Here is an 18,376-nt window from a genome sequence, read left to right as displayed (position 1 = left end):
AAATCCTAGCTGTCCTCCTTTGCCTTGAGTTTTACTGCCTTGCAGAAATTTAGTATAAATTTATAGACATTTTAAATGCTAACTCCAGTGCCACTAGGTATTTCCAGCAATATTTTTATCTCAATTTCCTTTATCTTGGTTGTTTGTCCAAAACTATATACCATGTCTGAGATCTTCAAAAGTTGATGCATATTATAGACCTGAACATGTACTGTGTATTTCTAAACCTCTTCATTTTCTCAGCTGTTTTACTCTAATTGTGCTCTAAAATACTTCTGTCAGTACACAGACTACCTAACTGCAGGAAGTGTCTTGGTGTGTGTTACAAACAGAAGATATCTTTGCACTTATCATGCTCTTCTGTAGTTTCTTAACAAGTGACGTGTACATCTAAGTCCTTCTGAAATTCCTCTGGATTCTGTAACACTTTGTGATTACAGACTTGATATTCTGCACAAGGTTTATATGCATTTCAAAAAGGAATAGTTTAAATTACTTACATATGAAATTGAGTAATACAAGTAGCACAGATACTCCTAACAGAGGAAGAACAGTGATTCTTTTCCATGATTTGTGCTATTTCACATTAGATGCTTCACTTTTATTTGTATCATGCAGGTATTTATACTACTGGCCAGAACTGTTCTGGGCCAAGTAATGTGCATGTACAAAATAAAAAGTACATTTTGAACCCAAGGAGTCTGCAATCTTAGCATAAAACAAGATACCACATGTGGATACAGAAACATGGATAATAAAACACAAAAATGTGACAACATAGATTTACTTGATAAACAGTTGTCTTAGACCATCATCAGCCTAACTTTTTGACTACTTTTTGGCATGTATCATGATGACAAAAAAGTTTCAACAGGATTGGAAAACCAACCTGCTATTGCCTTTTGTATGATATCAGGAAGCAGAAAGATTCCTATGATCAAATCTAAGAGGTGAACAAAAAGTGCTTGAATTGTGCTGATTGGAACCAGAAGAGGCTAAACTTTAAACAGCCTTGAAAGCAAAGAATAACTGTTTATTTCTGAGCAGAAAAGAGAAATCTGGAACAAGGTAATAACTAACTGTATTTGTACCTCTCATAGCCTTAGGTGTCTATATTTTATGTTCCTCAAAGAGTAAACTTGCTCTATTAGATTTTTTCACCACTTGGATCTAAAATTGTAAGCAGGCTTGATGATGGTGATGTCGAACAAGAGCTAGATAAAATAACCATTAGGCACCTGAAAAACTGTGGCTGGAGCTACTTCCCAAAAAGGAAAAGACAATTTCTTCTCACTTTCACCACAGAGATACTGCAACTTAAGCAGACAGAATCAAATTCCACCAAAAACAAGGAAGAAAACCAAGCTATCTCTGCTGCAACAGCGATAAAATGGCACGATATTGAAATGCAGAAAGTTGTAATGGAGGTACATATTGACCTTTATTTTTCTTTCAGCGAGTAGCATGAAGTGTCAAAGAGTTATTGCTTTAATATCAGCTGAGATGAGGCCATTTGTTGTGGTGCATGTGTATCCAGGAAATCGCTGCTCTAACCATGTTTTTAGAAGCACTTTGACACTTTATTAAATCTTCTTGATGCTCTTTCAGCACACAGTGGTCTCTGTAGGCTGAGTGAAATGACACGTAGGCTAGGCAGGAAGCTTTCAGAAAGAGTTCCTTTTCAGGCAAGCCAGCATCATTTGCAGCTTGACCCAGCCCATAAAGGTCCAGTGCCATTTTCTGTCCACTGGTATAGCTAAACACAGTTCTGCTGCCTTTAAAAATTATAGAGGGCAGGATAAGAACCACAGACTTCATCATTCTGGAGATGGAACTGTACAAATATTTTCTCTCAAATTAAAACTAGTCACTGCAGAGACGGAAATTCTCACAAAGTTTATGACAAACAGTGACCAAACGGGGGTAATTTCCCCTCATTTAGCTGAAACTTTATAAAATCACCTACTGGGTGTTTGAGGCTAATAACTCAATTAATCCCAGTCCTGTTGCCATCTGGATTTACAGAGTACCAAAGTAGGCACTGTTAAACCTCAGCTTGGAATTAATTACTCTTACAGTTGTAAATTCCACCGCAGACAGACGTACCTCACAGAATTGCTGTGGTTGGAAGTGACCTCTGGAGGTCATCTATCCAAACCTCTGGTCAACTAGGATCATGCAGAATCAGCTGTCCAGGACTATGTGCAGATGGCTTTTGAATTTTAACAGCATAGACTCCCCACAACCTTTTGGGGCAACCTGCACCCATGCTCAGTCACCCTCATGTTAGAAATGTTTCCCGATGATTAGAGGGAAAGTCCTGTGTTTCAGTTTGCGCCCATTGTCTCTGGTCCTGTCACTGGGCACCACTGTCATCTTTACATTCTTCCTTCAGGTATTTGTACACACAGTTAAGATCTCCCCATGAGCCTTCTTTTTTCCAGGATAAACAGTCCCAGCTCTCAGCCTTTCTTCACACAAGAAATACTCCAGTCCCTTACTCACTTTAGAGACCCTTGGCTAGAGTATCTCCAGTAGCACCATCTCTCTAATGATTTCAAAACACATTTCATTCTAGTTGATAACACAATAACATGATAGCATACTGCTGAAATAAATAATCCACAGCTCAGATTGATTAGTCAAATGATTCTTTTCTTCGCACAGTCAAGGAGAGCCAATTGAAGGTGTTTATTTCTAATCAGTACCATATTCTGGCTGCCACAAAAGTGGTTCCAAAACCACTGCATTTTAAGGGTTGAAATAACTGCCACAATTAAGTCAGATAATCTGAAATGAATTTTTTATTTAGGAATGATTTTTACCAAATAGATGGGAACTGCCCTACATTGGAACATCTATGTTTTGCAAGAAACTGATCTTGATAGCATTTCTTCAAAATTCTCTGCAGGAAGGCTATAAAAAGGAAATAAAAAATGACTCCAAATGGAAGTAATGCTCCATTGCTTTTTTCCTCATTATGAACTTCACTATTGCAGCAGTTCATCCTGTCATAATAATAAATAACCATACACCCACCTCCCATTAAGCTGCGTAACTCTCTTCAGAATACATTTCTCCACATACGGAACTTTTGAAACATAGTTAAAACCTTGTTCTTGTTCACACTGTGACAATCTCACACAAATCAGATTGCACTAGATCAGGAGCAAAATCTATTCCTGCTCTTACATGTCTGCACCATAACAATTCAGCCAGCTGTTTGTCTTGTGTCCAACACAGGAGGACATTTTTAAAATAGAGTTACATGGAGCATTATTCAGAGAACATAGCTTCTATGAACTTACAAATGAGCAGCAAGACAAATTAAGAACTGAAGGAAATGGAGAGGACTAACTGACTCACCTGGATGCTGGGCGGTGAACGATTTTTTCGGGTGGTAGTGGTCGCCATTGTGGTTGTGGTTTCCATGACTGTAGTCGACATTTCCGGTGGCACCGATGTTGTGGGTGTTGTTCCCAAGATGGAAGGGACTTCCCCAACGAGTCGGACGCTTCCATTGATTTTAATGTTGGGGTTGTTCTCTGCTGCCATGTTCAGCACTTTCAGGCCATTGTAATAGAGCCCGGAGAGCTGGCCTTGGAAGAGACGGCCTCTGTCCTTCCCTCCTATGGCTATTTGCGCCTGGGTGTTGAAGATCGTTAACTGTCGTCCTAGTGAAGGGGGGTGAATAACATTATTGACAGACATTTCCTTCAATTTGCACACTACATTGAGCCCTGGCCCGAAGTGATGGACAAAGAAGTAGATTCATTCTTGGGAGTGCATATGATGACTATAGAGAAACAGTATGGAAGTGTGGTGCCTAAAGGTCATTAATAAGGATGATTAGCCCGGAAGTATGAATACCTAAAACTAAACCTTACACCTCAGCATCCACTCACACATCAAAACTCTGGAGGATCTTTAGAAATCTGAACCTGTTCTTTTAGGATTGGATGAATTTTAAACTACAATAGGACTTCAACATGTGCTATTTTTGTACTATCAATTCAAACTGCAGTACCTGTCAAGATTTAGCCCATAAATAAACCCCCTCTCGGACTTTTTGGTTAATGCATTAGATTGACTCATAAAGCCACTTTTAACAATGCCAAAGTTTCAAGGGTTGGCTCAAAAACAGTAAAACATCAGGTAAAAATGAAGCGATATAATAATTAAGTAGGAGTATCATCATAGAATCAGTCATGATCTTTCACCTGTAAACTGTGTGTTGTGAAGGCTTGCAAATCTAAACCCAAGAAAGAACACAAATATTTCTGATGTCTCTGAAAGAGCAAAGCTTTTGAAATAGCGAGGATAACAATGCCCCAGAGTGGTTAAGTCCCAGAATGCCTTGCTCCGCTCTTACAGACAGTGAAATACAAATGTAGGTAGTGTTATGTGGTTTAGTCAAGGTCACATCTTGAGTGTTAGAAGCGGTCCAGTATCATATGCAATAAAAAATACAATTATTAAAAATAAATCTAGTAACAATTGCCAATTTACCTAGTTCTGTAGGACACTGACATCAGCCTGGACTGCTCTATAAACACTGTTTATGTCCCAGGCTGCACTATGTTGACCATGTTAAGAAATAAATTGCTTCATGAAGTGCAAAGACAGTGCCTATAATTTCACTATTCCTCAAAAGATCAGGGGCATGCCACCCGAAATCTGCTGAAGTAGCAGACAACCAGACTGGACATTGCTCAGAAGAGTTATCAATGCAGCTTCAAGTCAATCATCATTTAAATATCTTGTGCTTTCCCATTTTTATGAAATTTGAAATATTTTCCAATTCCAATCCCACTCCCCAGTTCTCACTTGCCACTTTCTGCCTAGTCCAGCCTGATGAGAGGTGCAGAATACCACCATGTAGGAAAGCACAACCTATGATCCACTGCTCATTCCTTCATAGCCAGTGGTTAGGGTAGATCAAAATACATGGGGGAGCTCACCAATTTTGGTCGTCGTGGCAGGTCTCGAAGTCAAGTGGTGATGCGGTGTAGCATCATCTTATGGTGACAGGATGGACCATGGGGAAGAGAATGGGGACAAGAGAAGAAATGTATCTGAAAGTAGATCCTGTCCCCAAAGAGGGCCCTAGCTAACTTAGCAACAGTATATGGAGAGGTGTAAGACACAGACATGTGGAGGTGGGCTGCACATCCCTTGTGCTCCTCACTCTCAGATTTGTAAATGGAAAATCAGGAGTTGGTCAGGGTGGAGTAAGTGCATTGATGAAGAAATGAGAAATAAAAATGGGGGATATCCTTCCCCTGGAAAGTGTTGAAACACCTGATGCGATGTTCTGCATCTCAGGAGGTTTTAAACTTGCCAGAGGCAACATGTGTCTATTAAACATCAATAAACATGCACTGAAGCCACACATCCTCAGAATGCAAACAGAGCCTTTACTCTTGTCTATGACAAAAATAGGGCCCAGTAAAAACATCTGTTAAGATATTAATCCCTCTCAGCCCAGTTCCTGTCTCAATTAGACGAAATGGCACTGTACACTGTAGAAGGTCAAACTCCTGTCCCATACCCATGTCCTCAGATCTTGCTTTTCTTTTCTGTCATGTTGTGCTTTGGATTTTATAAGGGATATGCTGTAAGAACTTTACTGTGCCATTTTCCCTTCTCTGAATATGTTCCCTCCCTCTAGCACTATAGTTCTGTCCATATTGCCCCTGCCCCTACAAACTCAGTCATGCCACTTGCTACTGTTCCCTTCTTCCCATCTCACTCATGATAAGAGTGCCGAAGAGTAGAGGTAAGATGAGTAAAGAAGGGACTTATGAGTAAAGGGACTTATTTTAATTTTACCTATTACATCTCTAATCTTGAGATGTTATCCCTGAAAACAGATGGAAGATAACTGTCAGTTTTCCATTTGCATTTCCATTCCTTTCTTCCTTTGACTTAATTTAGTACTTTTTTTATCTTTTGCCAAAGGGAAGAAGGTGGAAGGTGATAAGAAAGGACAATTTTTTGCTGTTCCAAGTAGGAGAGCTCCCCAAACAAGGACAGGAGAGGGGTTCTCTCACTTTTACTGGAGGATTATGACTCAGCTTAGGATATCAACTCTTCTAACCCAAGCTCATAGCATAGCTTTACATGTCTGTCATACCTCTTGCATTATTTGCAAGAATGAAGAGTAAGTATATTAGGCCTGAAAAAAAGAGACCATGTCTCAAATTATGTGCCTTCATCTGCATCTTCTAATGTTGAAAGAAAGTATACACCAAGGAGGTGACCCTTTACCAGCAAAAAAAAAATAAAAAAAAAATAAAAGGAAATTTGATTGTGTATTTTGTAAAAAACCCCAAGGGGGGTCCCCTTTTTCCCAAAAAAAAAAAAAAAAAAAAAAAAAAAAAGGAAATTTGATTGTGTATTTTGGAGTCTTCACTGTTAAATGGTTTTCCAGATCAGGATTCATGCACTGCACCACATGGTTAATGCTGGAAACCACACTAAAAATGTATTTGCTAAAAGAACAATCACTTGTTGCAGTCACCTACTACCTGCAATTCCTCGTTCTTTGCTCTAAGATGGCATACATGTGCATGGTAAAGACACCAGGGAAATGAATATGGAATGAGAAAAATCTTTGGAGAGAATATAAACTGCATTCTGCCACCATATGTCTCTTCTGATCATTCTTCGAATGGAATTCAGCTGAAGCCTTTACTTCCCCCAAGTAAAATTTATCTGGCCACTGGATTTTATTGAGGAATTATTTACATTAGTAAATTCTACTAGGTGTGTAATTCAATTCTGCAGTCCTTTTTTTTTTTCCACAGAGAATTCTTCCCACTGTTATATTAGTGTCATACTAAAGAAAAATTATGAGGTGCTTTGTAAGTATTCTGAATAGTTCAGACTCTTGTTTCTTTGCTCTCTCACTGTCTTCTTCATTTGGAAAACTGAATTCTAATTAAAAATACCACAGAGAAATCTGAAGTGTAACTTTTCTGTACCACTAGAAGAGATTTCGGGCCTGATTGTGCAAATCCTAATTCATACTAATAGTACTTGCTTCAAAAGTACAGTCACATCAAGGAGGCTTTACAGGTAAGAGAGATTTGAATAATTAAGTACTTCTGGGATCAATCCCTTTGATGAGATGCTTCTGGGTCTTTATTAGCTCATCCAATTGCAGAACAGGTAACATCTGTGCCTTAGCAGACACCAAGTATTCTGCTAAGGAAATCTGCTGGATTTATGACTACTGAAGTTGAACAATTTAAGATTAACACTTCTTTTTATATTCACATACATAATCTCAGTGAGGTTAATAGCATTTAATACTTTGCTTATTACTCATGCAATTCAAGACTGTAAACCTGAGCTCTTAAAATTATTTTAAACTAATTTATAGAAATTAAAAGCCCTTCAAAGCCAATAGTGATGCCACTTCAGAAAGATAATGTGTTATATTTGTTTTCCAAGAATGAACTATTTCATATTATGAATAACATAGCAGTACCAAAGGAAGAACAAATCTATAGCATTCAAAAATATCAGTCAAAAAGTGTTTGATCTTACCTCACCCAAGCCAAGAGCTCACATGGGCAAGACAGCTATTCTATATGCTGATTCTTTTATTAATCTATTCCTCCATCCATCAGTTTGTCTTGCTCCATTTTGATAGGAAGCTACCCTTTCATTCACCATCTTTATAACGTCTTCTGACAGAAGGTTTCCATGTTACATTAATTGTTAGATGGACGACCATATAGATGAGCAGGCTGGTGAACAGCTACATACATTATTCATTCTTATATTTTTTTAATTTGAGTGGTACCTGAGTTGCTGAAAATGTCTGTCTACTTTGGAATGATGGAACCAAGTTATATTGTCTCAGGTGTTACACTGTAAAATGTCATTCCCTGACACATAATAGAAAGACTGAATTTCCTTTCACTTTTGTAAAAACATAGCCCTATCCTTCTAGCCTGACCACATCCAGTGCTTGGAGAGTGCCTGAAGACTCAAATATTGTCTCTTTTAGACTTTAGTGCATGTGTGATTGTCTTTTAACAAAGCATCAATATGCACAAAAGGTAGACTTCAGTTCAAAACTTCAGGATGGATTACAAATGAATGTGTCTTGGCATGCTTTTAAGCTCAAACTTGTAGAAGCTGTGACATAAAATAAAAGATTTTGTGGAAGATCAAAACCAAAAAAAAAACCAAAAACCCAACAAACCCACAACCAAACCAAAAGAAAAAAAAAAAAAAAGATGGGTTTCTCAAGCACATGAATTGCATCAAGGAATTGGACATGCATCTGTTTTAACAAAATTGAGGCAATCATTGTCTTTAGTGTTAAAGGGACTTTAGCAATTCAGACTTACCAAAATTATTATCTTTTTAGTGTTAAACTTTATTTATCTATTTTAGTTTGATCTTGTAAATTAATAGGGCAACCCACTGAGACTCAATAAGCATTTTCTGTTTATTGTTATCTTCAAATTTATTTACAATTTAGCTGAATTAACTGTTTATGACATACTGGTGGTAAAAAAAAAATAAATTCTATTTTGGTTACACAAATATTTTTGCCTTATTTTCATTAATACTTTAGCTTTAGTTTTAAATATTACACCTTTGTAGACCAAACCTGAAAAGTGAGCAACACTGCCAGCTCTCGTTGAAGTTAATAGGAACTGAGTGCGCACAACACTTTGCAGGATCAGGCTCTTCACATGAAAATATTTTGACTGGATTTAGCCACATCCTTCCTGACCTTAATTCATACTGGATAAATCAATTTGTTAATTCAGCTGAGGTTAGAAATTTGAAATAGAGCATAAATGATATTTTTCCAGTCCTACAATAGATTGGCTTTCCTTCCTGGAAAATGCGTTAACAACCACAGTCGAAATCAGCACAGAAAATGCAAGACCTGAGTTCAAAGGTCACCCCTTTTTATTAGCACTACTTTCATAAATGGAAACAAGAGAAGATTGTGTTCTGCTTTGTCTAGATTTCAAGGCAAGGAGTTAGTTACAGTGCTTTTGTTTTTTAATACCACATTTACTAATAGAGAGAGATCTTCCTGACTTAAACTCCACTGTATTACCAAGAGCCTAGCTCACGGCCTTCTGAAATCAGCAAGTTATTCTGTTACCTTCAACAGGCTTTAAAATGGGTTTCTACATCCAAGATACTTTTTTTTCCCTCTCCAATTTTCTTACAAAAAAAAAAAAAAAAAAATCACTGTTCTGACACAAGTCCCATTTCAAAAGGTCATGGACTGTATGCAGAACTTTCACTCAAACCATCTGGACTTATTCATGTTAACAAGTTTTTTGTTGAACTGAGGCCAATTACTCCAGGCAAGCCCACAAAGTGGCACTGCTTCAGACTAAGAATTTGGTCTGTATTTTAGACAAATATCATTTGACTGTTCAACCTGTACTCCAGACATAGCATAAAAGCAACAGAACAATAATTTTCTCTGTCTCCCTCTCTGTAATTCAAATGAAAACGTTAAAAAAATGTTTTCTTTACAACATTTTTAAAAATAATTTAATTATCTTAATACAGTTAAGAAATACATAGCCATAGTGGCTAATCAGACTCATGAGAAAAATCAACTTAAAGGAAGTGGTTTAACAAGTAGATTTGAAAATCTTTTAAGAAAACTACAATAAAAAAAGATATAAATGTAGCTCAAGCTCAAATTAAAATAGGAAAATCATGCAGTGGTTAAATTGCCATAATACATGTTGTTGCTCTTCACTCTTCTTCATTTGGCTTTTTTTTTTTTTTTTTGAGAAATCATCTCCTGAATTTTTCATTGTTTGTCATTACTATTACAGCAAGCTTAGAATTTCGTCCCTTTAACTGCATTTTAATAGCAATGTATTATAGCATGATTTATCAACATATGGCAGGTGGAAGCTGACACAAATTATAATGAAAATTAAAACAGTCATTTATGCAGCAGGCGATTATCATTTAAGAAACATTTATTTGCAGGCTTTAAAAGTGAGAGTTTAGAACCAAATGGGTTTAAAATGAAAGTTTTAATGACTGTTACCTTTTTCCTGCAGCCACTCCTCTACAGGCCGGTTATATTTGAAGGGGATTTTCTGTTTTACCATTTGGAACCGTTCACTATCAGTGTTGCCTTTAAAGTTTAAAAAACAGCTTAAAAACAATCTGTAAAGTCAATGAAATGGTTAAAACATCCTAGATTTTTTGGGTTTTTATGACCTTATTTAGCTATAGATAAATAAGTGTGCATGTGTGTACATATATATATATATATATATATAAAATATTTGAAAAGAGAGAGATTTATCTTTAGTAGAGTGGAGAATAGTTATACATCCAATTGCCTGAGGTTCTGGAAGGTCAAAGAAATTAAAGCCTACAAAAAAAAGATAAGTCCGATTCTCCTCAGAGTATTTGTTTATCCAAATTGGTTAGAAGGCATGTGCAATTTGTCTGCAGTGTGAGACCTTGCATGAACTCAGTGCCATGAGCTAAGACATTTGGATCAGACTCTGGATCTGGTTGCATATGGACATGGCACAATATGTCAGTCACATAAACACACAGTAGTAATTTGAAAAACCTTCTTGCACTGGTAAAAGACACCTGTTAGGACTAGAAACCCAGTAAACAGAAAAAAAGGAAGAAAATATAAGAAATTGATGCCAAAGTATCTAATAGAATTAGTTAAAAAAAAAAATCCAAACACCTAAGAATGGAAAGATAAACAGCAAAAAAAAAAAAAACCAAAAAAACAAAAAAGCAGTAAAATTTGAAAAGAGGAAGCGCTGTTTATTAAAGACACATGACAACTTCTGTTCAGTTACCAAAGACTTGGGCCTGTTGCCAGAATAAAACAAATGCTTAGAAACTAATTTAAATAAAAGCAGAAATAATTAGCCAAAATGTAAATTCCAGCAATTACAGCTCCATTGTTCCATGTTGATGGATAAAAGACTCATCCATTAAAGTGTGCTTCGGTAGAAAGCTCCTATTACTTGCGCAGCACAGAGAGGAACAGGATTCACACAAAGCCTCTCTCCAAATTCCCTAGCTACTGGAAAACTGTACCGGTCAAATGGAACCTCTAGTAGAAAGGAGCAGCTCAGTGTGATGGTGCTAAGGATGACAGTGACCAAGCACCATTGTTCTGCTTTTCCATTTTCTTCAGCTACAGTCACTTTCTGATTAATTCAATTTTTTGCTTCAAGTATTATTTTTACAAAAACTCTTCAGACAGGCATAAGAGAAGTGCTTTTTTTTCTACATGCAACATTATAATATTGTAGAAAAAGGATTAAGCCTACAACTTACTGAAGTAATGTTACCACAAGTAAAAGTTCAGTAAATCAGTTGTGCTCTGGTATGTGTTTTGAATAAATGGTGGTCCAAGTCAGGAACTGTTCTGTACAATTTACAGTACTGCCTTTTAGGGTCACACATGTAAATATCCTAATGGGGCTTCATATTTATTTGACTTTCTGAAACAGATGCTGTAATCTTTTTTCAATGTAAAGAGAGACCAATGAAAAAAAGCATAATTAAAAACTAAATTATGTAAGTCCAGCCCGTCAAGAGCAGACACTGTGATACTGCAGGGAATATGACTGGTGAATCTCATGTGTTTGATCATCCTCACGGCACAGCTGTTGCTCAGAAATGCTGCCAGTCTGAGTGAGGTACCTGCTGACCACAGCTGGGCTCTCCAGCAGCACCTTGGAACTGCTGACTTTCTGCTGCATGTGAGAAGCACTACAGCAACACACCAGATATAGTCCCACAAGGATTCATATGACCTAATCTTAAGCAGAATTTGTAAAAATTACCATCTATATCGCTGTAAGCTCAGCTGTAAGGAAAGCAGCAATTTGCATTTGGGTTAGTATCTCCAACTATAATGATGATTATTTAGGAGCTTTGCTGCTTATTTGGGGTGTACAGTAAAAAAAAAAAAAAAAAAGCAAAAGCATTTAAGAACAACTTTACTGGCCCAATTACTTACTAACTTCCTGAAAAGTCAGACGACTTTTTACCTTCCATATATTATATATTAATTGTGGGAAACTGCTATTCCCAATTGCAGAAATATCTAATTAAGCACCAGCTGACACACATTATTGCTCCAGTTTCTCTGTTACACCTCAGATGCCTGCCATATACACTTGGTTATTCAGATAAACTAAGAGGAAAAGATAAAATTGAAAATACTCTCTCAGTCATCTGTCAAGTCATATTTAACAATGTACTGTGGTGATTTGGAGTCACTGACAGACATGAAGTTACCTTTAAGTACATTCCTAGCTCTCATAATTCATATCAGCACCACCAAAAAAGTCAGTTCTATACTTCTACAAATACATATTCCTAAACAGAAAATTTGAACCATGTTCAATCCAGGAACCAAGCAAAAACTGATAAAGAGGAGCTGAGTTAATACAAACAACAAAAACAAAGAAAAAGCTCCACCTAGAGCTAAAGAGACAGCAATATTAACAAAAGATATTTGATCTGTTTAAAAATAATAAATTTAAATGAAAGCTTCCTTTCCTGCAAGTTCTGCCATTCATCTAAGCCTAGGGGCAGCTTACAGGAAGCAGACCCATTGGTTTGGGGAGAACAGAAAAAAATTAAGTCAATCTCACTACAAAACCAATTCTTTTTTTAAGATCAGTTAGCAAGACATTCAGCTTAGGCCTTTTCTGAACACACTAATCAATGCCCATCAAAATAGATAAATCTCATAAATGCAATCAAAAATTCTGCATCTCCTTTAGGATTTTTTTTTTTTTTTTTTTTTTTTTTGGTGTGTGTGTGTGTGTGTGCATGTGCTGGGAAAGAGTACTAGGTTCTGAAAAATCCTCAGGAGGCATTTCAGTGGCACTTAAAGACCTAAATTTCTCTCTCAGCTTAGACTTGAACACTTACAAAGAGGCTGCTACTGCATCTATATTACATGTGATAGACACAGTTCTGATATAAGTGGGGGTTATTCCCCACTTTATAGAGTACATCTAAGCTAGAACTACTGGTTAAATGAGTGCATTGGTATAATGTCGATGGACAGGCACATTTTCCATAGCCCTAAAGAAATTCTATAACACTATTTACAAGCAACAAGAAACTCCACTGTCTTCATCCATATTGGTATGCACACACAAAAGTAACCTTTTACTGGTGGCAATGAGATCTTTTTCAGAAAGAAGACAGTTCAGAGGAACACTAGAGTCAGCCAGGGGCTGGCACGGAGTGCTTCTCCCTCTGTGTGAAAGGCTGACTGTAGAAAAGAAAAAAACGTGGTGAATTGAAATTCCTCAGAAATAGAGTGTCTGACAAGAACGGGCCAACAAGACTGAGGTAAAAAAAGGAAGTGGGACAATCAAAAAGACATGACAATGAAAAATGGGTTTCTTACAGTTCTAGACCTTCAAGAAAGCCAGAAAGGACAACTATTCCCCACCACATCTTTAAAAACTTTTTTTTAAAATCAGGTTTAATTTAATTTTATTATGTTATTATTATGCAGATATATTCAGCAAGATTAAAATACATATAAAAATAATATCTTTAAAAGCAATGAAAAATTGAGGGCATTAGAAAATTCAAATAGGTTTATATTGCAACATTAGTATCTGATCTATTCTTTTTTGGTTTGTTTTTAAATTTTATTTCAGACATAACTAAGAATGACTTTTAAAAACATGTGCATGAGAATGTGTTTACTTATATACCCAATTACAACAGTGAGCTAAAGAACAATCTTTTCATTGTTAAGTGCTTAGAATAGCCATTAAATATAACAATAGAACCACACAATTATTAAATTAATACTGACTTGCAGTTGTGCTTTAAAAAATAAACACAACATTTGATATGAGAGCTCAAAAAGGAAATATCATGGTTTGCAACACGAAGTAACATAAGTTTGGCATGAAGAAAGCTTATTGAACCTCTGACAGCTGAGGCATGATGTGATTAAAGGTGTTTCTTGTCCATCTTCATACACAGAAATTTTCAGTAACAATCCTTTCGTGACCTCAAAGCAATTTCTTGCTATAGTTGAATGATACACACATTCAAACAACCCTTCCACATAACTAATATAGATTCTCTCTATTTTTTTTCATTTTGAGTCCAGATTTGATTCCAGGCTGCTCTTCAGAACAGAATTCACAGGACAGAGTGATTTAAATTTTCAGAAAACACTCCTAATCACATAATTCTTCTGCATTCAGAATCAATGTGGGTCTCAAAGGTCACAGAATAAAGTTTTTTATAGTAAAATGGTGTTGATTAGTTTTGCTACTTGTGATTTACTAAATATTTTTCTCCCATAGATTCTAGCTGCTTATGTGACTGAAGTACCAATAGTAAAGGCTCAGTTTAAAGAAGTTTCCTCTTTTTTCCTTCATCCACATAATAAATTCCTGTATATCAATATGACTTAGATCTGCACAACAACTTAGCTTCTTCTAAAGAACTGTGCCTCATAAACACATTATTTTGCCTATTTTTACTCCTTTTTCATGTAAAAATTCTAAAGCCAACTGTGAAGACTAGGATCAAAATAAGTCTTTTGTCCCATTTAGTACTAATATGCACAATTAATAGAAATTCTGCTGCATGTCCTAAGTTTCTCAACATACTGATAAGCAATCAGACTTTTATGAACTCAAGGATTTCAATGGTAGCATTTTGAAATCTTCTAGGTTCTTGAATCTTGTTTAACCTGAATATTCTAAATATTTCAAATACCATGGACATTGCTAAGGACCAAATACTTTGGAAAGGAATATGGCAGAAGTGCTCTATGGTTTTTTGGGTTTTTTTGGATTGTCCCTCTTTTTCCAAAGGAATTGTTGAATCCAGTCATAAAAATAAGAGCCTACTGGTTAAATATGATCGGTTGCCAGCATTCTGTCTTTTTCCTGAAGCCCTCAGTATCCCAGCTCCACAGACTATCCTGATAAATAGATCAGATTCACTTTGAACTTTAGCTTTCAATAATCCTCAGTTTAGACCAAACTAAAATGGGGGAAAAAAAATCAAAATAATTTGCTTGCACCAATCACTACTGGCAGTTCCCACAGGAATTACTTTTTATGCAGTGCAAGAGTCCAAGGGACACAGTTTAAATTTGCTCATGGGCAAAGCAGAATTTTCTTCCAAAACCCTTCAGTGCTGGAAGATATTGTTCTTTTCCGCTGATGGTTCCTTTAAGAAAACAAACAAATTTTATTTCATTAAGCTTATTTCTAAACCAAAATGGAATCTTAAGCCAAAGAAAGTACAAGAACAAGTGAAGCTCTGGAAAACCTTGCTTCTTGGCCTAGACCAATCATAATGATTTACTACCTCTTAGGTGTGAAAGAGAAAAACTGAAAGGTTCCAGCAAATTGCACTGGGCAGAAAGAAAGTACTTGCTTTTAGGTGGAATATTAAACCATCCTGATATGTTGTCAAATCTGTGAAGGTGCTGAAAAGAATACCATAAGAAAAAACTCATCTGATCTAAATTACTCTCAAAGGCTGTTCTATGAAGCAGAATTTTCTTCATTGCTTCTAAGTCTCTAAAAAGAATGAGATATTTTATATAATGAGCAGTTATTAAATGAAAGACGCTGCAGTGATACTAATGATTTAAAGAAACATCTTGAGATCAGTGTTCAAGCTTTAAAATGTTTCCACAATTTTCCCCTTATTGTAGATGGAAGATCATTAGGAAAAGGGCTTGTTAACACCTAGTGTGTGATAGCTCAGTTCACCCAGCAGCCCGTAATGACAGCTCCCTTTGAGTTTTTATGGATGCCCATAATCTCACTAAGATTTACACACACTTAATTGACATCATCATGGGAGAGAAGCAGTCTCCTACAGCATGAAAATGGTATATTTAATGGGTAAATGCTCTATTAACAAAAACTGATTCAGTTCAATTCAACCCCAAAACTCTCCTACGGCTGATGCTGTGTGCCTTGGAAAAGGAGACTTGCATGCATCATGGAGAAGCTACCATTTCCCCTCTGAGAAAGGGAACAAAAGTTTCCAAAGTGTGCTTGTGACTGGCACAGACTGAGCCTCTTTAACCACTTCTGTTTTCAGGCAGCAGCACTTAAAAACTTACAATACACTGAATTGCCTCGTTTTCACATTTCCTTAAGTACATAGTTTGTTTTAAATACTACAAACTACAACCAGTATTTGTTCATAGCTTGTATTTAATTAGATAACTGACACAAGTCTATTAGTAAAGGATTGGAATCTATTTTTAAGACTAGACCTTCCTCCATTCATCAGAAAGGAATAACAACACTTACAATCAAGTTTTAGTATCAGGTCTTTTCATGTATAGATGTTTATTTTGTTGTGTTACTGTAAGACCACATTGTATTTTATGTTATATAACATAGAGAATGGTTACACTAAAATCCAAACACGTAAAAAAATCTCTACTTACAGCGGCTTTAGAAAACACTTGAAAAATGTCCAAACCTGAAACACAGATGAGGCTCATACAAAAATGAAACAGGATGGCCATGCTAAACAGAATAATTATAAGGCAGATGATCGGGAATCTTTCTAACTATCACAAGCTGTCCCTCTAAAAATTCTTGTAAAGCTTCAGTTTTACCTTGTATAAAAGGAGCGCTATGGAAAATTAATTCAAATTTGGGATTTCATTTCATTTGAGTGAACTGAAAAATAGACAAGTCTTAACATTGTTTAGGTTTGCTTCAGTTCTTGGATATTATATTTTTTCCCCTGCCTTCACTGTTCAATAAAGTTGCATCTTTTTTCACTGAATTCTCATTTTATTTCTTGTCCTCATTTTCCCCTTAGTCCTGGATGTCCTTGACTTTATCTTCAATTCCCTCTGATCACATTGTTTGCTGGGAGCAACACCTTTTATTCTGTTCATCTCACTATGGACTGGAGTTAAAAGCTGACCTTCACACTGCAATCCTCCTCAGCTCACTGCCCTCATGACAAGAGACAACAAGGTCTTGGTAATGTAAGTACTAAAAATATGAGAGAGAATTAGCAAGCAAGACTCCAACAGTAAAAATTATTCAGGCAACTGGAGCTGCTTCTAAGCCTCTAGTACCTCAAGCAAAATCTTTACAATGCCACCACTCCCTCTTTTATCTGATTTTTTTTTTTTGGCATAAAAACTTGGGGTTCTAATTTAAAGTAAAGCAACATTCAGGCCAAAATCATTGGGAAATCCAGAAGCAAACTAAGAGATAGGAGTTTAAGTGTCTGTGCAGGAGGTATAGCTAACGTGGACCACAGTGACACTAATATGACAAAGAAAGACTTGAAGAAGTTATCTAATTGAATGCTCTGCCCCAGGACAAGATCAGTAACATTTCAACCTCCCTTAGATTAGTATTTCAATCCTGTTTTGGATGACTGAGAAAATAAGTGCCTTACCCTTGATAATCTAACACAGAAGCACAATAGGAGCAAAACGAAAGAAAACTCAGACTAACAAAGGTGGAAGAAGGTTAATAAAACCTTTTCAAGCATCCAGGAGAAAAAAAAATATTGTCAAAAATGTGACTCAAGTCCTATTTTATACGTGCACGTTATGCTGAATCACTTCAGCCCTGTAGAAGTTGAGGCCGTGGGCATGAAATAAAAGCAGTCAGCTTTAGTTCTTATTTGAGCTATGCTGGAAAACTGAACCAGTGTACAGTACAGAGAAAGCAGTTACCAGTTCTACCTCTGTAAAAATATGAAACAATTTGGGTGCCTACATTACTAGATGTTTGAAATGTTTTGTAAGGAATGTGTAAATTACTGTGTTTTTTCACTGATCAGACCCAAAATGAGCCCCATGTCAGGCAGCCAAGGCTGAAGTGTCTATTAAAAAAAACTGAAACTACATATTGATCTTTCTATTTTAAGCAAGGGGGAAAAAATTTTGCAAGAAGAAATCAGAGATTGGAATAAAATACACTGCTATTATCCCCACATCCCACTTCTTTGATTCCCTTGTGAAAGGTCAGGATGTGCTTTATGTTGCCCAGTGGGAACTAGCAGAAATAATCAAATACCAAAAGCATTTTATTTGTATTGACACTTTAAATTCTATTAACTCTCACTTATTTAGAGGTTGTTTATCTGTTTTGTGCATTAGGCAAAGTCAGGACACAGAAACACTAATCTAATTTACATATTTGGGGTTAGGCATTGGAGCTACATGAGTGTAGCTATTTTGTTTCCAGGAGCAATGTGAGACTGAAAACAGCTCAGTTGCCTTTGGAGGATGCATGATCTAAGGTAAGAAAACTTGTGGCTTTATACCTGCTTCTTGAAGGGTCAGTGGCTTGCTACCCTGCAAACAAGAGCAGCTCAGTTC

The 18,376-nt window shown here is 36.4% G+C and overlaps 1 protein-coding gene across 14 annotated transcripts in view; it reads right to left on the bottom strand.

The window, feature by feature from the left end:
- Nucleotides 1–18,376, bottom strand: part of NRXN3 (neurexin 3) — a 914,575-nt gene that overhangs the window by 101,103 nt on the left and 795,096 nt on the right. For 7 of the 14 annotated variants that reach the window (XM_041471885.1, XM_041471888.1, XM_041471886.1 and 4 more), the window contains 2 exons: nt 10,058–10,147; nt 3,367–3,674 (listed from right to left, as the gene is read on the bottom strand). In XM_041471885.1, coding sequence (XP_041327819.1) covers nt 3,367–3,674; nt 10,058–10,147 — 398 coding nt within the window. Of the gene's footprint in view, nt 1–3,354; nt 3,675–10,057; nt 10,148–18,376 lie in introns of all 14 variants that reach the window. The other 7 variants (XM_041471887.1, XM_041471899.1, XM_041471892.1 and 4 more) reach the window with 3 other exon arrangements.

The sequence above is a fragment of the Pyrgilauda ruficollis genome, unplaced genomic scaffold, assembly GCF_017590135.1.
Source record: "Pyrgilauda ruficollis isolate IOZ18807 unplaced genomic scaffold, ASM1759013v1 scaffold28, whole genome shotgun sequence".
In the NCBI taxonomy this organism is placed as follows: domain Eukaryota; kingdom Metazoa; phylum Chordata; class Aves; order Passeriformes; family Passeridae; genus Pyrgilauda; species Pyrgilauda ruficollis.
This window is presented reverse-complemented; position numbering and strand designations above follow the sequence as displayed.